The sequence below is a fragment of the Helicoverpa zea genome, chromosome 24 (genome assembly GCF_022581195.2).
Source record: "Helicoverpa zea isolate HzStark_Cry1AcR chromosome 24, ilHelZeax1.1, whole genome shotgun sequence".
Classification (NCBI taxonomy): Eukaryota; Metazoa; Arthropoda; class Insecta; order Lepidoptera; family Noctuidae; genus Helicoverpa; species Helicoverpa zea.
The window spans coordinates 5,793,829-5,816,510 of record NC_061475.1 but is presented as its reverse complement, the minus strand read 5'-3'; the positions used below and the strand labels follow the sequence as shown (position 1 = coordinate 5,816,510).

At 35.1% G+C, this 22,682-nt stretch overlaps 2 protein-coding genes across 9 annotated transcripts in view; one reads left to right on the top strand and one right to left on the bottom strand.

Moving 5' to 3' along the window:
- The window catches only part of LOC124642223 (myb protein), a 50,247-nt gene extending 33,096 nt beyond the window's left edge, over positions 1–17,151 (bottom strand). For 3 of the 8 annotated variants that reach the window (XM_047180540.1, XM_047180543.1, XM_047180544.1), the window contains exons 1-2: positions 16,947–17,151; positions 13,955–14,071 (exon numbers count right to left, since the gene is read on the bottom strand). In XM_047180540.1, the coding sequence (XP_047036496.1) occupies positions 13,955–14,071; positions 16,947–16,969 (140 nt within the window). In that variant the 5' untranslated portion in view covers positions 16,970–17,151. Of the gene's footprint in view, positions 1–9,992; positions 10,427–13,954; positions 14,072–16,946 lie in introns of those variants that run through there. The other 5 variants (XM_047180539.1, XM_047180547.1, XM_047180545.1 and 2 more) reach the window with 5 other exon arrangements.
- Positions 17,152–18,725: 1,574 nt separating this feature from the next.
- On the top strand, positions 18,726–22,047 carry LOC124642470 (checkpoint protein HUS1). Its single transcript, XM_047180903.1, has 6 exons — positions 18,726–18,864; positions 18,941–19,147; positions 19,842–19,942; positions 20,338–20,448; positions 20,918–21,095; positions 21,799–22,047. The coding sequence occupies exons 1-6, from the start codon at positions 18,813–18,815 to the stop codon at positions 22,026–22,028; spliced, it is 879 nt and encodes a 292-aa protein (XP_047036859.1). The 5' UTR covers positions 18,726–18,812; the 3' UTR covers positions 22,029–22,047.
- Positions 22,048–22,682: the final 635 nt, after the last annotated feature.

The following is a 22,682-nucleotide window of genomic DNA, read 5'->3' as shown; positions in this document are numbered from 1 at the left end:
ATATCATAAACAATAAGTACTTGGACATATGAGAAACAGATTGTGCCCGGCCTGGAAGACCGTATTATTGTATGAGGTCATTGTTCCTAGCCAGGCCTCTAAATTGCCACGGTTTATTACATTATTGCAGAGTTATGGGCTACGAAAACGTTGGTTGATTTATTTGTGTTCTAGCTTTAGTGGCGCTTAGTTCATCGGCATTGTTGGTGTGATGTAATTTTTGGTCCTTAAATCCGAAACCGTAGATTTAGCCACCACCCTTATTTTATTAAATTCTTATCCAAAACTTATCACTTCTAAAAGTAACCCTTGGGTAGTTAGGTAAAAAAATAATTACAAACTTGAACTTTTTTTGATAACCAAATAATATTAAAGGATTTTCTCGAACACTCTTGCAGAAAAATTTAAGAAACAGAGATTGGTAAGAGAAATCATCATAATTCATTAATTAATTAATAAGAAACCGAAAGTACAAAAATCGGCAAAACGCACAAAACTGCATTAAAAAACCTAAAGTCAACGACCGACTCGTAGTGATGGGAATTCGTTTTACTAAAGAATGCGGTCCGGGACGGTCTTGTTCCGCAAACCCATACAGGACCTATACCTCTTTACTCAAGTCGGCAGGTGATACGCCATCTGGCCTGCCACGTGTCAACGAACGGCGAATTTACGATACCGATACCGAATTCGCAATTATCGATACGATTCCCGTAAAGATCGGAACGGCACTTTTTTTTGGAATTTTATCGATTTTTAAATGAGTTATTAGTTTATTAGATATCGATTAGTTTGTTCGCAGTTGCTTATTATAAAGCTGTTTGTTATTTTTGGATTGGACCTCCTCGAAGTTGGTGTATTCTAGTGATTTGCGATTCTACTTCGCTTAAGGGGATTTTTCCATTTACTTAAAAATAAAATAAAACTTAATATGTATGTATAGTATTTCAAATAGTTCATATTTACATCGTAATCGCTTTTCGTTGAGTTGGAAGTAGAATCGGATATTAAGTAGGCAACAGGTAGGTTAGACATCAGCGAGACATTTAAATCAAACTTATCAAAAATGAATGCCAAACTAAATATATCGAAGACATATAAAAATTTAAACTGTCCAGGTCTTCACGATCTAATTTAACATTGTTATCAAAAAAGAAAAAAACAAATAAAGGAAGACCAACACCATATGACAAAGCCATACAACTAAACTCACATTAAACAGAAAAAAAACTAAGTCATACAAAATATCGATTTTTGGTACGTGTATTCGAAATTCCGGGCGGGAGTTCATACGCCATCTGCGCCCCCCACGCACGATTGCTGCGCAGCTGCCCTTGCGCAGGGATGCGCGTAGCGGGCCAATAACAAAGCGGCAACGTAATGCCTTTTGGTACTAGATCAATGAATGGAGTGATTAAAGTTAGGGTTGCTTTTGTGTTTAATATAATGTTTATTTTATAGTGTTATCATTTCCTTTCCTTTGGCTGTTTTTGATGGTATAACAATTTGATGAGTTTCGTCTTTAGTTTAATTTAAGTATCTTTTTCCGATGTTATGATTGGGAAACAACAATATTCGTAAATAACTTGAAAGCAAAATAAGAACTTTGGAAAAGCATTTAACATACTAAACTTCTTCAATGGAATGAGGTGTACGACGAATTCCTAGACCCACCCACATTGACAAAAAACAAAAATTCTCTTTTAAAGGTTTCAAACAAAGAGTAGTTGAAAGCTCATTTGCATGCTTCAAAAACCCTTAAGCAAAATGACCCATTTTAAGGGCAATGCACTTTTGAATTCTCAACAATAGGCTCCCTTTGAAACCAAAGGGGTGCTTATTAAAAATCTTTTTCTCGAAGTACAGAAACAGGTTTTGAGCTACTTTTTATTATGGATAATCTAAGTAAGAAGCGTGGGTCCTTACTAATGGATACACGGTACCTTTGTGTTAATTGTGTTGCTATACGCAGGATGAAACTTTTAAGGCGCCTTGAAAAGATTTGTGTTATGGAGAAAAGTTTATAGTTCATGAGGCGCAAATATTTTCTTCTGATCTTTGAAGTTTAGTACTCTACTAAAACTATGTTAGGATAGGGTACTACTGGAGCCGTAATATCAATAAATAATTAATGAAACAAATTAATTAATTAATGATCCTCATACTTAATTGCAGGCGTCAATTCAAAACTAAAACAAGTCCCTCTATAGTCGGCGTATCATAGTGATCTTTCATTATAATTTACTTGTTGTTTAATCTTAACAGGACTGACCAATTGTATTCTGCTACCTTCCCTTTCGGGAAACACATTCTTTAAATTATGCAACAATACAACTACAATGATATTTCTCTAACACACGAGTTGCAAGTCAAATGACCCAATTCTGGGGTTAAAAATCTACATGGGAACATCGAAAATTTAATAAACATCACCACATCTGCTTGTTCATCGTTTACAAATTTAGATAAGTAAAAAGATCAGAAAGGACATGCACCAATGCTTGGGCCCCTTGTCCGAACCTATGCAAGCCCCCTGTTTTTTGACTCGTGGGAATATGTCATGGTTACCTGTAAAATAGGGTGGTTCGTCTACCCTTATATTAATTATAAGTGCAATAAATTACAATCAGTATTTTGATTCCATTCACACGTGATTGGGTAATTCGATGCAGGCATTACATCGAATATATCAAATCTCATTGTTGGATGCATAAAAACATGAATTATTTATTCAGATCTATCGATGCAGGAGTAATTTTAAAAATAAGTCACGTTTTCATATTTTGTGAATACAATAAAAATCAAAACATTAAAGAAGAACTAATTTTAATTTATAATATCTCATAAGTATTTCAAATTCAAGGCAGAATGTCCAACAAAAGAAGTACGAGGCAAAGGTTAAAAAAACCATTCCAATGATAAATGATAAAGATCCTATCAATAGGCAAATTGAGTATAAAAAAACTAGTATGGAACCTGAATTAGAACAAGGCTCTCAATATGTAAAGGATCGCAAACCATCAGAGCATGGCATGACCATGACTCATGAACAATATGGCGTTCAAGCTAAACTAAACGATACTATTACTTAATTAGTACTGAATAAATAAGCAATGAGAACCGATTATATGGTTGTTGGGCAGAACAGGAGTGATTTTAATCAAGGGAGTGTTAAAGGAATCATTATGTTCTGCAAGCAACATGATTTTAATCTTGAATGTATTAGTAAAGACACGTACATTTGCAAATCTCAAAGACCGTGGAATACTGGAGGTTAGAGTGAAAAGATACTTTAACAAAAGTAACAATGTTTCAGTTGAAGGGTTTTTGAAATTGGAATAACTTAAAAACAAACACTACATTCGAATTTTGAAAAGACAAGATTTTAAATATTCGTTCGGCGAGCCTTGAAGATTCAGATTCGGAACCAGCCAAAGAACCAGTTCCTGCAATTTCGTAAAACTTACACGATATCATCAAAATTGGTTCACGTGCTTCCAAAAATGGCTGGTAAAAAGGCGGGCTTTCAAAAATTGCCAGCATTATGCTGGTGCATTCCAATATTAATTAAAACAGTCATGAAGTAGACACTACGGACATTAATATCAAAGTAAACCGGTCTGGTACTGACATCAAAGTTCTATTTTTAAATGAAATATTATGTAACAAGGCAGGAGAACCATATAATCGATTCGATCGCCATATGGCTGACGGAAACAAAGAAATCGATAAGTATTTAAAAACCCTCATGCATGATAATGGGAAACTAAAAGTAGATAGTTTCCATAAAACAGTGAAATTATCTAAAACATAGGGGCCCCTTGAGAAAGTTACCATTAAACTTAATACCCGCATTTGCGAGTTTTTACTGTTTCGTTTATAGTCGCGGTTTCGACAACTGTTCAATTATTAAGAAATACAACCTGGTTCATAAAAGTAAACTAGTGGACCAATTTATTATTTTCACTAATATTTATTTTTATTACAACCATATTTTCTAAAAACTGTTTAATTACATGGTTTTAATGTCTTTCACGTAATGGTATTTGAAGGAAGACACGTAATTAAAAATGTTTATGGGACAACTGCTGAGGAAACACGTAATAAGGGTTTATATGCAAATTATTCAATTCATGAATTTGCCAGCCTACGACATCACCTGGCAAGATTTAAAAAGTAATATGAACGCCATGGATGAAATAGCAAAAGCAAACGATCTATGTGCAATACATTAAAAGTCTATTAAACAAACAAAACTTTGATGTAATTAAAGCTGAAAACAGATGTAGAATTTCCTGTAAACCAACGATAAACAGAGAACAATGACTAATATCCTGGACATAATTATAACGATGGCAAAGGGCACTGACGATATCACGAATACAAACCATTCGTACTGCTGACCAATGACCGCAATTCCAATAATGATTTGTTAAAAGAAAGAAGGGAGGAATAATTCTCGATATTTCAGTTTCATGGTTGAAGATTTCAAGACCTTTAAAATATACTTGATAAACATCGGCGTTCTCTACAAACGACTACGAAGAATTGTCTGACGCACCGTGAGGGTAGCAAAAACCTCATTTGAATAACCTCACGACGTTAAACATCTTCGGTGCATAAGTAATTCAGAACGCACCCGGCTCGTAGGAATAGCACGCGCCGACGCGGGCGCAGCTTATCGAAACACCTACGCATCACCGGCATAAAAGCATAAATCGATTCATTCATCCGTTGTGAACACAATCGCTGTTTTTGCAGAACTCTCTTGTTGGGTTGACGTTTTCATATCAAAATCGTATCGTATCAATATCGTATTGTATTTTTTATGCAATATGGTTTCTGTTAAAACCCGTGTTCTCATGATTTCAGTCTACTCTACTCCCATTACGTAAAAATTTAGAGTATTGCAGCTTGCACATAAATTGACGCTCATCAAGATTTAAGGATTCGTTTGGGGAGCGTCAATAAATTTCGATCTCGTTTCACGATTCCGGGAACTTCTCGCAGTACTAATCAAAAGGATCTTGATGACCTTTGACATAAATACAAGACCGACCCATGTTACTTATTCATGGCGGAAAAAAAAACTACTCGTCAACCATTGCGAATCTGTCTCGTGGATAACAAAAGCAAGGCTCGTACGAACCTTTGTTAAGACGGTCCCGAAAAAGAATAGCTCCCTCAATTTCTTGGGCTCCCCTCAAAACTTTATACAATATTTCTTCTGACATCAAACCAGCTGGTCTATTCAATGTTTAAAAAAAAAAACACGGCCTGTCTCCACGTGGTCGGAAATTCGACTGGTTTCTTCATAGATATTATTACAACGCTTGAATGGTGAGTCAAAGTCATTTTGTCACGACTATGGTAATAAATTATTCATCATAAGTGTTCCTTGTACCAATTTATTGGTGTGTTATTAAGTGAAAAAATGCCTTCCTGAAATGTCAACTTCGAAGTGTTGGTAAAAACTTCTATGTCATGTTTAATAAACTCGTTGAGAAATACATATCATAAATAATATGGGCTGTAGCATTAGTAGGTGCAGTTGCAATCGTGTGAAAGTCAAGACCTACACTTACCCCAATTACTTTGGTATTCATAGAAAAGCCACGTTAGATAAGGGTGTGCTGCACTTATCGATAATGATATCGATAATGTGTGACCAAAACACTTCACCTAAGTTATTTAAGAATTAGAAATATTTCAAAACTCATTAGAAAGTAAATCTTCTTTTTTATTGAGAATTTATAGCATAATTAATTGATTAGGTGTTTTTTAGGTGTCGTGTCCGTAAACGTAAAGTACTCAATTATTTCAGTCCCATTAGTCACAAAGAAAGACACAAGCAGCTAAAGCATGCAATAAAAACGAAACAACTATAAAATTCAAACCACACAACAGAACACAAATAACGAAATACTTTTATAAAATAAATAAAAACAGAAGTATAAAAGCGCAAAGATCAAAAGTAGCCAGCGCATTTTATCGATAAGCGAGGAACATCACTTACTCGCACCTTGCTGGCCATCTGCCGCGATGCACGTGAGGCAATTAAGGCCATCGGCTTTGGGGGTGCCACCCTCGGTACAATGGTCGTTTACCTCATACAGAGGGGTTGCAACGTGGTCAATGCACCAACTTCATTGTTTGGTCTTTACACTCCCACGGGAGACAAAGAGGCCTCACAAGGTAGAATTTTTAATCCAAATGAAGTGTTAGGTGGTGGGATTCTGAGCACTTAACACTATGGTAATGAATTCTTTAGAAATCAATTCAATAAAGCACAAACAGAAAACAATAAAAGTGTACTGAATGACAATCCAAGAAGACGCTTTATGAAAACGTTGAATAAGCATGCAATTCTTTGATTCCTACAAGAAACATTCCTGTGTGCGTGTGCAATAGTGTGCATGAAATAGAAGGAAGACTAGACCAGATAATAGGTATTGATACTAGCAAGTTTCTAAGACGGATTTTATGCAAAAAATATTGAATTATTCGAACCTGGTGTAGGTAAGTCATAATTTATAAGCAAATTATCACTGAATCCTAATTAAACGCTATCTAGAATTGTCAAGAACTTAAGAATTTATAGTTTCGGATCTTCTGTAGTTTTATTTTCGTTGAGGTCATATTTAGCAACAAGTTTGTTGATTGCTTTGCCCTGAAGGAAAATAGTCATCCAACTGTCTACATTATTAAAAAAAAAAATGTCTACGTACAACATCCTTAAAATTCTTCAAGAATATACCTACTAATAGCACTGCTTTAAAAAAGACCATAAATCCAAAGGCAAGGTCGTACGCTATGGGTGTTAAAACTTTGAATGAAATCAGGTACGACTTCATGGCGTCAACAATACGGCCGACTAGTAACTGCCCACGCGATACCAAAGGCATCTCGCGAAGCTACGTGAGGCCTTGGCAAGCCGTCAAGGTCTCCGAAAGCACGCAGGATTATCCGGGCCATTTGCTAGTCCGCTCGTACCCAACTTAAATATTTAAATTTTATTCGCATGTGGCTTGCTTCGTAAATGATCGCTTCCTTTTCTATTACTATTATCATCTGTTGTGATATTCTTGACATTGTTAACCTTTTAATTAATCAAATCAGGTTTTTTGTCTAATCACACACCGACTGCCCTTCCTTAAATGTTTCTAAAAGTTCGTACAATGTCTACACCAGAGCGGTATATTTCTAAGTTCAGAGTAAATATCCCAGCTGATAAAGCGTTTTTTTTTTTTTTTTTCAACCGGCCACGTACAAAAAACGACCTTGGCTTTAAAAGCATTAAGATAACATCTTTCTAAGAGGAACAAGTTATTTCCATATTAAATATCTTATCATTCCTCTTTGTTGTACCACGGTGTCGTCAGTGGTCTGAAGCCCTTCTACAATCCCTTAAAACTCTGCATCTTTTTCTTGGGATCCAACAAACTCATCAATATCTCTTTTAATTTCTTTGTCATGACATATTTGATCCACATCTTCAATAGCTTCTAATTGACGTGTTTCTACGGGCCCCAATCTTGATTTGTGCGAGGTCAAAAAGTTCAAGGAAACAAGGTTTTAAAGCTTCCTCTTGGTTACGGCGTACAAATATCGCAATATAATCCACTGTGACTTTAATCAAGGTCTCGGTTTAACATGGGCACCACAGGTACGTTTTAACTACGCGTATCAAGTAATATATCCTCGACTATATAATGTAGTTTCATTTACATTGCCGGTTTTATGTGCTGGTTGAAATTCAGTATCCTCTTTCAAATTTCCTTTGATAAATACTTCATGTTTAATATTATTTATATCCCCACCCTGATGCAGAACGGTATAAACCTTCGCGGTGTTGATTGAGTATTTTATAGCTCATAAATTCTCAGGTTTTGCAGCCTCAAAGTGATTGACCGCGGTTATAAGATATTGTTTAGCAAATATTATAAGTATTTCCTACTATTAATTCAAGGGACAAAATGCAAGCTCGCGTGCACAGAGATGCTATTTACCCAATAAACAGGAGTTTCTGAGAATCTCAAGTATTGTTTAAAGCAATGACGACTGGATTCAGGATTTTCTTGTTTTATTTAACCTCATCACGTCCTGTCGTCCTCAAGTTCATTACATTAACATTATTAACAATAACACGTGCCATAAATAAAATTGTTCCGAACGAAGAAGAAACAAAAATAAAAATCCTGTTTTTTGGCGATAGAAGTTAATTGGAGATTCTTACGTAATGTGAAAAAGAATATGGTTTTAAACGTGTAAAAAGGAAGTAAAACTGGTCGGTAGGTACTTTGTGTTACTACGGTGCGAAATCGGCTGTGTTATACTTATCTTAACCAATGCTGAATATGTATTCTCTAAACATTGATATCGTTAAATTAGTTTAGTCAAATAACAATACTAACAACATAATGATTAATGGAGTGATGAACACTAATTTATCAAGTAGATATTACTGCTTTACTATGTCAAGTTTTTGCGATCTTTGGACAACTTAATTACTAGCCAGGAACAATTTACGACTTGAGCGCTTTAAAATAATTTGGCGACACATAGGTAATAGGTTATTTTATTATGCAAGACTTGTTTGCCTGGTTAACAGTGCACTAAATCCAAGTTAGAAAAGTATTTAGCCAGTTTTTGAGCATATTAATATTCGGCGCATCTTTAATCGAAAATTAATAGGTAAGCCGCCAATAAAGGTTATCTTAAAACGATCATAAGTTATGTATGTACTTGGGACTTGGACAGACTATTATAGTACCTAAATAAAAGCTAAAATTAAACACAAAATGTTTTCCTTCCACGGCACTGTTGAAATTTCTAGAAATAGTCCTTTCACAATGCGCTGGTACTTAAAGAGTGTTTAGTGAGCGTATCGAATGACCTAGCCCATGGACCTAGGCATTAGTGCTCGCCAAAGGCCTAGGAATGTCGTGGACTGCAAATATGTACTGCAATACAATAAGTTTATAGATGGGTACCTACACATCGAAGTTATGAGAGGTAACTATAAGATTAAAGGCAGAAATGGAAGACATTAAATGGTGTTTTGCAAAAGAATGGTCAGATGTGACTCATGTGACCTCGTCACAGCCAAAAGTCGTCCACTACTGGACTGCTGCAGTGCTGCATCCCACAAGGTGGGAGGATTTGACCATACTCACCGCGCTGGGCATGCGTGTTGGTGAGCAGTCGGATATGTGTAAGTATTCATCAAAATATGGCTGAGAAAATATGAATACCAATAGGTACCAAACATATGAATTAGAGATAGGAATCAGCTGTTTTAAAATAAAAAAACAATCCCGTTATTGGGCATGCGCGAGGCGCCAAATGGTAAACCTTCAGAAATGTAAAGTTATTTGGCGCGGACTGTAGGTATGTATGTATGTACTAATAAGAGTAATAACTATTAATAAATATAATCTGTCCTTTAAGTCTGATTTGGTAAAAAGTGTTTCTCTGTAGTAGCCATTAATGTAATCGTGACCACATGGTTTTCAGTACATATACGGCGGTAAGGGATGGAAACGTTTCCACTGTTTCCAGTGTAAGTACCTACCTGTATTGGTTACCTACCTATTAACCACCATATAAGCAGGAACCTACCTCTCTACGTTAAGCCCGTGGAGAAATAAATACATGGTACACGAATGGTACCTATTGCTATGGTGCAATGCAGATTAGAATGGTGGGCGCGCATATCCTGCATGCATGTTTTCATTCTAGATAACAAGGCAACAGGATTCTATGAAACAGCCTCTTATGTATTGAAGATTTGAAAACACGTAGGTAATACACAGCTGATTATGATGCCTACGTACGTATTCATTCTTTGCGATTAAAAAGTACAAAACCTTGTTTCTTATTTGTTAAGACTTAAATAAAAAGAATCAGAACTTAGTGGGTAGGAACAAAGCAGGTACAAAATTAAAAAAGGTCGAATATTTGAGGTTAAAAAAATCAAATATGGAACTCACTTTCTCCGCCGGCCGGCATTTGTTTTGTTCTCGATGGCAAAGTTGAAGGATTCGCCAAAAATCCGATATTGCAGGTCATCGTCATTACTTTGATATTGCATCTCTTACACACAATTTGATACGTATTCGATAAATAAACCACCCTTATCACTATTTAATCTTAGAATCATGATTACAAAGCATTATTCTAACACTTTTTTTAGGTTAAACGCGAACATAACTTTTGTCTTGTTACCGCCAAAATGGTACAGATAATGTAATCGAAAGATATTTTTTTAATGTTTTTTTTTGCGGCACGGGTCGCGATGAATCTCGGCTGTATCGCGCGCGAAGCCGGACTGACTGAGCGAGCGAGCGTGCGGCTAGCGCGGGAACCCGTCGCGTTATCCCTTGCTCGACAATAGTGTTGCCATTACGGGGATACTCCACCTTTGTGTGGTTTGTTTATTATGATTTGCTATTGTTTTTTTGCTGGAAAAGCTCTGAATAGGGATTAGGGTTTTCCTCACAAAAGAGTAGGTATGTATTGTGTAACTATACTGCTTTAGAACTATAATTATTTTCTATAATTTATTTTTTTTACTTATCTACAGAAATACAGTAACACTTATTTTATTTTAGTTTTCATACATCATCTTAGGAGGATAAAAGTAGTTATGTGGACTACACAAAACCGTCTGTTAAAACTTCGAAGATAATTTTTTATTTCCTCCTTGCTAAATAATTTACGTAAAACAATAATTATATTATCCTATAAATAAATACTCTAAGGTCAAATAAATTTATTTAATTCAAAACGGGTCAAGAACAAAATACCACAGAATTCATTTGGCACGTTATAAATTCTAACTTAGAACACTGCAAGCTAATGTCTTATTCAACCATCGCGGGACTAGACGCATTGACATTTAAATTATTTTAGATGGAATTTAGCCTCAAGGCTGGTCATTCACACCCGTAAAATATGTACATCACGTAATATTAAATACGAATTATATCTTTAAAAACGTCAGATTAAATTCAGATACGAGGGAGATTTTTAAATAATTCCTGGCAACACCGTCTTGTCCCCGTATGCCCGGGGCCGCGCTATAATGACCATGGAATTCCATACTTAATAGTTCAATTTATTGCTGGGATGTGAGGATTCAGACTGGGAACTGGGAACAGCGGTGCAGGTGTAAGAATTTGTAGGGAAAGCAAAGTAAAAGAGGTTTGACACTACTCTAGAATAGGGCTGCCATCCGTCCGGGTTTCCCCGGATTTGTCCTCGTTTGGAGGCCGTCCGGGGGCCGTCCGGGCGGGGTTTCAAGAAGTGTCCGGGGAAAACCCGGACACTTTTCATGTAAGGAAGCACCTCATTGGATTTAAGTATGTGTTAATAGTAAATGGATTACAAATTAGGTACTATTTTGTTTAAAAAAATCGTACTCCTTCGGGGAAAAAATGCGATTTACGCCAAATGTCCGGGTTTTTTTAATGTTTGTCCGGGTTTGGTGAAATTCGAGATGGCAGCCCTACTCTAGAACAACCTCGACCTTCATTAAAACGAGTTCTCGTAATTACAATACGTGAAAAATAATTTGCAAACTTTTTTATCCATTTATTGCTTTTAAATATTTATGTACAGTATTGATTTCGTTTCTTTAGACATGGCTTAATCATTTTCATAAAAAAAACTTTGATGATGTTGATCACTCAAATATCTTTCTTAAATCAACATAAATTCTCTTTTATGTAGAAATGATGCGAAAAATCAATGTTTAATTTATTGAAATCATCTAAATTGATTTTTAAAATATACATATTGACTTTTTAGAACTGTTCATTTGAACTTTTGACATCGATCTTAATAGGATACAAAATAGGTACTTAAATAATATTTTATCTTGATTAGATGCTTATCGTATATTAAGTACCTACTATCATCATTTAACTTTCTTAAATAAAATTAAAACTTACAGGCTTGACTAAAAGCTCAAACAAGCAGATATGTACTGTTTTATAATTCTTATCATGATCTGAGGTAAACTAAAGTAATAAAGAATATCCAAAACCTTCTTGGAGAAGTATCAAAACTCCTTTTTACTTTACAGCTGTTTATTACCACAAAGGTTTTATGCAACCCCCGTGTCGGCAAGTTACAATAACGTCTGGCAAGTTTCTATGTAGCTTATACCGGATAGACTGCTTCCAGGTCAGATAAAGGCTATCAACAATGTACGTACACTGTTTTGCCTTCACCTAGATTTCCCTTTATTTTGTGTGGTGTGCACCAGTATGAATTAATTGTTTACATGTTAATCCTAATTTTCCATATCCTGCCAAGATATTTCTCGCATTATTCGAATCAGAAGGAACAATTTCACGTTTCTTACCCTATCCTGCGCCCCGCCAATTTTTGTAGATACCATGCTATGTATCAAGTAAATTTTTTGAGTCGTCTTTCTATTAGAAGAGATAAATAGGACATCTAACCAAATGGAAAATTCTGTTATGTACCCCAGTTTCTTCTATTCCTTCTTAAAATTCCAAGTTTCAAAGCCACAAAGTAATGACGTCACCGTCGCACCCATAAGAATTTCGCATGCGAATCGATGTCCAAACTGGCTCCACACCCACGTTAATGAATAAAAAACCTTCCACTGTAGGCGTTTCGGCTTGTAACCGTAGGTGTTACTAGATAATGTCTGAGGAAATCTTAACGAATGGGCCTGGTTTATAAACACGGAAAGGTTCCTTATCGAATACACTAAGAACCATCATCGCTAGTGAGTCTAAATCAGAAGGAGACGGACCAACCTGCAGTAGTTTTAATGTCCTCAGTTGGAGTACTTAAATGGTATTAAATAAAGAAGCAAGCGAAGGGATTTTATTTGCCCATAATTAAAAATGCTGACAACCAAAAGAGCACCAAGACGACAAAGCTCGCTGAAGAAATCGCGCTAAATTAAATTAATGTGTTAATTCTCACAAGTTTTATAGTAGCAGGTGCAATTAAAGTAGCTTCCTTCCTACTTAAATGTGCACCTTGGCCAATCAGGCCGATAATCACGTAGCTGAGGGTGCTATTATTTACGATGGCAAAGTTAATTCTATTGTGGCATACGATAGTGTCAGAAATGATATTCCGTTTAGCTATACGTGTAGTGATTTAGGTAATACACAGATGTCAAAGGGAGTTAAGGCTGCGCTTTTAGAACAGTAATGGGGACCTGTGTTTGCAAAAAGTAGGTGTCTTCTCGTGGTCTTTGGTTTAGTTTTGATCCGATTTAGTAAGATCAAGGAAGTTCTCAATTCGTCATTGCCTTAGAAGTTGTTGACTGAATATTTCAGCCTCAAGACCGCAAAGTAATTTTTTGTCAGGTTTATTTTTTATAGTTTCCTCTTTAGCACATAGAGTGAGTCTTTCAAATATAAAGTTGTAGTTTCCCACATTAGTGGCAACATGTTATTTAACACTCGATACACCCGAGAGGCCATATAAAGACATTGGCATCTCGTGGTATTTGCAACAGGACAAACCACTTCTGCGTTTATAGATAAAGGTTTAGACTTACGGGTGTAGTTTCGATTTAAATGTCACATGTTTCGTAATTAGATTAAATAATATGTATCTTAGGTAATCAAATCAATCTTGGAAGAGAGCTTTCTGTGCCTTTCTTTGTATACGGTCATCCATATAAAAAAAAATTTTTTAGTCATGCCAAGCCAAGACGAGCTTAGACTTGTATAATCAGAGCATCATCCACAAAAAGGAGTACTTAGCTAATTTGTTATGACAACAATTAAAACGGAGAAATTAATAATTTGATTACAAAAACTGCTTTTTTTTAGTACTTCCTCATTTATGCAAAGCCATTTTGTATAGGTGCAGCACGTCGTATTTATCTTCCATATCTTCTTTGTCAGCCATCATAACGGAATCTATAGAGCCGAAAAATCTTATAATTAGTACTCACTCCTCTTTAATAATGACATAATCTTCCTCTGCTTCAGTCGACAGCTTCGCTTGCAATACTTTCAGCCTTTCTATCTGGAACTGCAGATAGGATTTTGTTCCTTTTTCTTCAGCCATACTGCGAACAAAACATTGTCTCCTTATAAAATAGGATTACACAATAGAAATGCATACTTTTATATCAATGTACCAGAAAACCATTAAGTGGAACATGACTGATATCGGTGTACATAGTTAACTTTATTTTTAACCAACATAGTTTTCCTGGAAAGTTCAAACCATGTTGGATATAGCCAGAAATTTTAGTTTGGTTTAAAAGGTGTGAAACTAAGGCTCAAATGTGAGGTTGGTTAGAAATCTGACATGACAAGGCTAATTCCACCTCAAACCAAAAATTCAGCAGACATTCCGTCGAATATATTTTCGCGTTGGTTCACTTGAGGCCATTTAACCAAAGGGTATCTTTATATATGGCTCAGTTTAAAATTCTGCAATAATGGGCTTCTTTTTCACCTCAGTCTATAATCCATTCTAGACTATAATGGAATAGCAGCACCATTCAACATCAAAGCTGATTACATAAGCCGCTACAAACACCCCTAGTTCGAAGCCATTGCAAAAACCATACGTCCTGCCTGTGATTACATGTCATCAAGATTCTTTCTCAATCTCGAAATAGAAATAAGTTGCCCAGTGTCCTGTAATTTTGATTGATTGAACTAAACCCGTTTGTGGACGCAATGAAGGTATAAGTGACAAGTAAGCCGACTTGAGGAGTGAAGAACGATGTTTGTGGACGCTTGTGATTATGAACTAACGAGGGACCACCCTGTGGGAGCTTGTTTTAAGGTTTTATCAATATTTTTAGGCATTGCCATGCTTTTCGCCGATTTGGTTGAAAGCTCATTAGTGATCTGAACAGAGTGAAGATATGAAACAGAAATGAGCAGGTAATTACTCTTTTGAAATAAATAAAGCCATTTCTCTACTAACAAGTAATAGGGAAAGATTTTATGTCTATGAATTGTTTATCTCCACTACAATCTAAGCTGACCAATGTCATTATGTTTTGTAATGACTGTTCAATTTAAAAATACTTTAATACAACGTACAAATTGTGTGCTTACGAGTTCATTCGCAAGAAACTGCTTAGTACTTAATACCACTTCAACAAGACACATTTAGAAGCCACACAACGTCTTTGAATCCTACACCCCTAGGTTAAAAGTACTATTTATCCGCGATAACTATCTCAAATCCATCGGACTGACATGTGGCATCGAATAATGCCGATGCACCTGGTCCCTGTCATTTACAACTCCAATTACTGCGTGAAAGAGCCGTGAAAATAATATCGTGTCTTGTGTAGTAGAAGCTTTCTACGTGTTTCATCTATGGTTTTAGGCCTATAAGTCTCCGTAGTACCACAGATTATATAATGGTAGTACTAACTACTTATGATTTCCGTTTATCAATACCGGGTATTCGGATCTCCTCTAACTTTTTCACGGCTTCTACTATCACGCGTGTCGCTATGTAGAAACCATTTTAAGATATCATCGAGATCGGCAATTAGTTGCTAGGTACTTGCTAGACACCAAGTTTGGCGAGAACTAACTATGCCTGCTAGAATGCCTTTTAGAGCGCTTTAGTTAGGTCGTTTTTCGAACCAAAATTCGAGTTTATGGACACGGAAATCCGCACCCAAAGCATAGCTGATGTCACTATTTTCGCATTCAGCTGATAATTATAAATTATGATAATCCTCCAGGATTTAAACGTGTTTTCTTTCTCACAGAAATAAGAATAACATCAGCTGTTTTTCAACATTTGCGTAAAAAACCGGTCCATTGTAGATGGTCAAGTTTTGTAGGTAACAAAGGTGAATGGATGGCAAACGCATCCATTAAATTCAAATCGAGTACATAAGTACCTAATTCTATCGATATGACTTCGATAATCATTAATATCAAAGGTCACGTTACAAAATTGAGCAGTTCCAAGTTAAATCGATTACTTAAAAACGCCCCTCGTTTAAGAATGAAGCTCTCGTCATTTCACTGAACTTTCGTCAATTTGCAACGTCAACCCTTGAGTTGTCATGTTTTAACCCACCATCAATTTAATTTAGTACGCTTTTAACGTTGTCCAAAAATACGATAACATAATTTTGTCCGTCTTATGATTGCCTAAATCCATTTCAAGTCATTTGTAAACTGCATTCAGGATAATTAAGTTAATGAAGGTTAACGCTAAGTTTATTTTGTTAGAGTGACATATTTAAATAAAGCCCAATGTCCCTTTCATTAGAAATAATCTACAACTAGAATGTATAAAATCAGGGCTTGTACACCTATTTATTTACTTCACATTCACATATAACCTAACTAGTAAAAGATAACGTAAGTAAACACTGGATTGCTATCAGTGTTGACTAAATAAAACATAACCTACTCATTCGCGTGGCTAATATCATCCACGGTAATCCTCATACAACGATAGCCTCAATAAATAATGTTAAATTAATGACAGACTTGCGCTCAATACAACTAAAAACCGAACGTATAAAATGGCGTTGCATTGCATAATCAAGGCACCTAATCACGGACGACATTGAGCCGTATTACGTAGTATGCATCGAGTTAACAAAAATCGCTCCTATAAAACCCTCAGTACAACTGACTGAATATGTTTGCAATGTTCATGAATTCTGAAATAAAAACAAAATAACGAATTTGTTTCAAATAAGAATCCGTTAAATATTCGAAGATCGAATTCGAAGGGAAAACGTTATGGCCAACGGCGAACAGTGCCAATAGATATGCCAAAATAAACAGCTTCTGTCACAATTTTCTTCAATCTAACCGCATCTTTGTGAACAATGTAGTTGTTAATAACAAATGAGTGAGGTAGAAGTGAAAAATTGTGAACAAGAAAGTGTATTTGTGGTTATAACACATTCGTAATGACGACATTATCGATCGTACACATACCTTGACTGGTCATTTTTCTCCATTTATCCTTGTTACTTAAAGATTATTGTGAAAATAAATTTACAAATAAAATTATAGATTTTACATTGACTTTATAGAATAATAGATTACTTTAGATTGCACAATAATTTAGTAAAATAAATAAAAAAACTTTTCAAGTCATATAACCACAATTCGTTAGTATTCGTTACAATCAAAATGGAACATTGTCTATCTCATTCGTGACACCGTAATTTGCCTGTTGTAAGACAGAGAAAGGTGATGTACCGTAAATAGAACTTTATCAACACGACAGCACCATTCAGAGCCATCTTTGTAGGAAACGAGAACACACACATCTTTGTCTATGGATAAATGTTGCCATAAAAATATTGATGAAATCGACTAAACGGTATTAGATGTTAACTGCCAAATACGGCTCAATCAACAGAGCATTTACAAAGGTTCCGTATCAATTTAATCATCAACTGCAATGAGGGATTTTGTTTTATTATTATTTTCCTAGCTGATGCCTAGATGGCTGTGATTTTAGTACGTTACTTCAAGGAACGGAGCGTCATATCAGATCAACCGTCATAATAATTTTGAGGTCGCATAACGAAACTTACTTGTCATCAACAATTAAATAAAAATTAAAATAGGAAAAAAATGGAATAAAAGGAGAAAAGAAGTCAATCAGAGATTAAAAAAAAAAATATCCAGATATATGACTTTCTGGAACCAAGCCACATAAAGGGCTCAGCATAATGTTTTTTTTTTTTTATACTATGTATATGCAACGCGATCTATAAATTTTCTTTAATTCTAATAAAACTATTTTTTTAATTCTCATAAAGAAAACATTAAGGCTTTGGTTTCAAAGCTTTATGCTCAGTCGTAACCTTAAAAAGGTACTAGACACACCCTAAGCCCTAAGCGGTAAATTTAATATTTGATATTGTGCAAAATTGACGTTTAGGCCTAGTATTGAAGATTGCGCAATGATATTTAGCGACCAAATTTTAATTGCATAATATTTTCATCGTGATATTGCGCAACTATATTGGCCGTCTGTGTAAAGTCTAAGGGGCAACCTAAACGATCAATGAGGTGTTTTCTTTGATTTTTTAAAATTATTTTTCTAGCTGATGAGTAGATGGCTGTGAACGAGGTACCTGAATGCAAGGAACGGAACGTCCTATGTTATGAACGTCATATAATTTTCCGGTTTTTAATGCGTTTTTGTTATTAACAATTAGAAATATAGAAAATAGGGCCATAGGGCATAAAAAGAGAAGATAAGTCAGTCAGATAATTAATATTGTGTCAGTCAATATATAAAATGTATATATAAAATTTTAGTTAACATTATCATTCTTGCATTGTAAAGAAGGTTAAACTTTTACTTAAACAAATAACAAAGATCCGACCACATATTATGCATGTTGTGGCAACCTATAATAAGTCTACACTTAGCAAAAGATTTAAGATTTCGTAATAACATTCATAGTAACTAGTGTAAGATTTGTTAGTTGTCCTAAATAAAGAAAAAAAGATAGGTAACTATCTGAATGTCCCGAGAGATTTTGAAAACAATTTGTCCAGAAATCTGAATTTCTTGGATCTTAGTTTTTTTTTTAAATTCTCAATAAGAAGACCTCCTGTTGTAAAAATCATCGTATCGCGAATAAAGTAATTTTAGTCGATTACTCGTGTCTATTTTATATCATGGCAATCAAAATGTATATTGTCTTTGTTTTATCATCCTCCTCTAGCTGTCAAAACAAAGCTGTCAAAAAAAATAGGTACGATTTTAAAAGCCCGCGAACATCTTCAATAAAATAATAGTTAATTTATTAGTTACACCATATTAAAACAACACAAAATATGAAATTCCGTGCTTTAATGATTGATGCTGGCACGATGCGAGAACTTTCAAGTAATTATTTTTGGTTGAAAACTTGCAACAAAGTTTTGCTTGCTTTATCTTTTCAGCTTACTTTATCTATTTGCAGATGTTGTAACAATAATATCGAAGTTATCCAAAGAATGCGTGTTAAGGTTGACTGATGATCATATGTATTTTATCGTGAGTGAAGAGAACAGCGGGCCTTCACCTCCAATTCTTTGGTGTGAGATTCCACAAGCAATGTTTTGTTCAGAATATCAAATGATCGGGTTGGATGAGGAACATAAGGATATTTATTTAGCTTTAAGTTCAGGTTTGTAAACTCCAGTTCTATTTATAAGTGGTATATAATACAAACTTTCAATTGTAGTGATGGTTAAGTGATTGTGAATTGCACAGGGCAGGGCATCTGAATTCTTCTTATTTGAATGTATAATTTATTTACTTTAAATATATTCAAATGAGTTTGATATACATAAAGTACATGTTGTTGAATAATACATCTTTGAGGATTTTGTGAGGAACAGAGATCAGACCTAAAAATTTAATTTATTTAATTTAAAGCCTTTTTATTTCCATTTCTTTACATTATTTATATCATTTATATGTTAATTATTATTTGTTTTAATTTTTGATTTAAAAAATGGATCCCATATGGGTATAGACCTCCTCCATCTTCTTCCATTTTTGTCTATTTAGGGCAACAGTCTGCCAACTGGGCCCCGTAGTCCCAGCTATGTCATCGGCCCATCGCTTTTTACGTCTTCCAACTCTTCTTTTGCCTTTTGGACCATTCCAGTTTGTAGTGAGAAGGGTCCACCTGTTGTGCTTGCATCTGCATACGTGGCCCGCCCATTTCCATTTAAGCTCTAGAGCATGTATAAGTGCATCTATTAGATTCGTCTTTTTCCTTATTTCTGAACTTTTTATTTTTTGTACTTTTCGTAGGTTTAATATACTTCGCTCCATCGCGCGAAAACTTTAATGTATTTTTAATATAATTTCAGGTAATTTAGCAAGATCCTTAGTTACTTTAAAGACGGCAAAATCTTTAAAAATGAAACTAACTAAGAAACAGTGTCCATGTCTAACTTTAGAAATTGAAATGGTATGTATTCTTTACTAATATTATAAAGCTGAAGAGCTTATTTGCTTGAATATGTGGAATTATTGCACCAATAAGTGCACATTCACTATGTAAGTCATCATCATCAGCTTTTCTACAGTCCTACTGCGGTGCACTGGTTTCTACTCATACACAAAAGGTTTGAGCATTAATCACCACGCTTGCTCTTGCGCTTGTTTTCAGTTTGGTGATTTTAGTCTTAATAGTCGAGGACCAAGGTTTTCTCAAGGTCTGTTCTTTCATCTTTTATCAGTGTACTTCATTATTAATGCTTCAAAATATAACACTTGTGGTATGTTACAAAGAAAATTGCTTGTACAGTAACAACATTGGTGATGATTTCATCTAATCTAACATGAAAAATGTATTCTTTTCAGCCATGTGTTCTATCTCAGCAGACTAGACAAGTGACACATGATATACCAGTAACTGTGATACCAAGGAAGCTGTGGGCTGACTTCCATGAACCTAGGATACCTAGCCTAGATGTAAGTATATTTTATATACATCTGTATTTAGTTATTTTACATAGATTTCTACATGCTGGTTATTTGATCATCTTTGGCAGTAGTTACATATACTGCGAACAAAGAAACTCTGACCACCAGTCTTAACAAGCAAGGAACATTGGCTTGGCCGAGTAACTGGGATGTCGAGGTCAGGTAAGCAGTTGTCCCCTGTATCCCATTAGACTGGATACCAACCCCCATATATATAATTCGTTAAAAGGTCAGGCAGATTTCTAAGTAGCTGATAATTTGTCTCTTTGTCAACTCTGGCAGGCTGCTTTATTGCAGGCTGGCATTGTTAACTTTTCGAATACCACTGTGTCTGTTGTATTCCACACAATAGAGGAATGCTTAATCATTAATAAAAAAAATTACAGTTCAAGCTTCCACCAGCAGAAACACTATTTTACTGATCACCTAACTATTATATCTATTACGTACTTTTCAGATATCAATAGAATTACCTCCTCTAAAACAACTTCGAACCACAATCGATAGAATGAGAACAATGGCATCTGAAGTGGTGATCAGGGCGTCCGCTGAAGGAAGATTAACTCTACAAATAAAGACTGACATGGCTAAAGTGTCGACAAGGTTTAAAGGATTGAGTGTGGAGGCTTTTGGAGGTAAATAAGTAGCCTTACTAAGTATTGTAATATTCTTGACTAGCTTCTGCCAGCGACTTCGTCCGCGTTAGATTTCCCTTTACTGCTCTGCTCCTATTGGTCATAGTGTGATGAAAAGTAACCTGCCCAGGAGAATGAAGAATAATCGTACCAAGTTTCGTTAAAATCCGTTGAGTAGTTTTTGTTTCCATAACGAACACACACACAGACAGACAAAAATTTTACTGATTTAATTATATTCAATAAAGATTAGATTTGCCATCAGTATCGATCACTAATCACCCCCTGATAGTTTTTTTGGAAATATATTCAATGTACAGAATTGACCTCTCTACAGATTTATTATAAGTATAGATTAAGAAAGTTACTATATGCTTAAAATGGCTGTATCAAATTCATTCACATCTGGGTGATCGTGGGCTAAGTCAAATCCGCGCGGATCGATCGATTTCATTTATCAATCAGTCAAGACGGGTCAGCCAGAAAGTCTAAGATCCAGTTTTATCTGGGAAAATTGGGTTGCCTGCGTAACGGTAAATGTTGAGGTGGTCAGATGAGCAGTCGTTCCATTTAAAACACTGGTACTCACCTGTATCTGGTTAGATATGTTAGGAGCAGGATATAAAGCAATAATTTACTGAATTGAATTTGATGAAATTAGGCATCATAAAAACGGCATAATTAAACTTACTGTAAATTCCAGGGCCAATAGATCATTCCGACTCAGAAACGGACACTCAAACTAACGAAGACATCTCCCGCATATGTAACTGCAGAGTGGACGCTAAGAAACTGTCAATGTTCCTCAGTGCAGACCAGATATCTACCAACAAGACTATCTGCAGTATAGTGCATAGAAAACTAGTCATATTGTGTTTGCAGAGCGATGAGAATGTTAAGCTGCAATGTTTTATTAGTGGAATTGTTTATTGAATGAATGAATTGCATTTTAGTTTTTGTTTTATTCAAAACTGTTTGACAGATTTGAAAATCTCTGAGTGACATGGGCCATATTTTATCCCCGTACCTGTTCAGTAGTTTCGGACACTTAAGGGTACAAACAAACAAAAAAGATTCCTTCAAAAGAAAGTTGAAATGGTATACTGATGGAATGAATGGAATACTGATTACCCGATTAAAGACACGAATATAAACGAATTACTTTTATTTCACAGAAATACAGTTTTATAAGAATTACAATAACACTGGTCAACAAATTATTATTATTTTTTTGGTGCAAAGGTGAAATATACAATTTCTTATAGAATATTTGATACGTAATCGAAGTCCAGAACATAAAGTTGCACTAGTACGTAGGGATTTAGAGATATACCCCTCCTAAAGTACCAAAAATGTGTTTTATTATGAAATTTGATGTATTTTTTCAGGGACATCAGAATTTTCTAGTAATTTCTAACTAAAGCATTATATAGTACTACTTTCCCCGCATTAACACCATTTTAATTTATATTTTTGCAAGTTTTCTTTCTCAATATATACCATACTATATCTAAAGTGGAGTTTTTTCATACTAACAGGCCAAATAAAATATAGGGAAGATCGAACTATCGTAGCTGTATACCTATT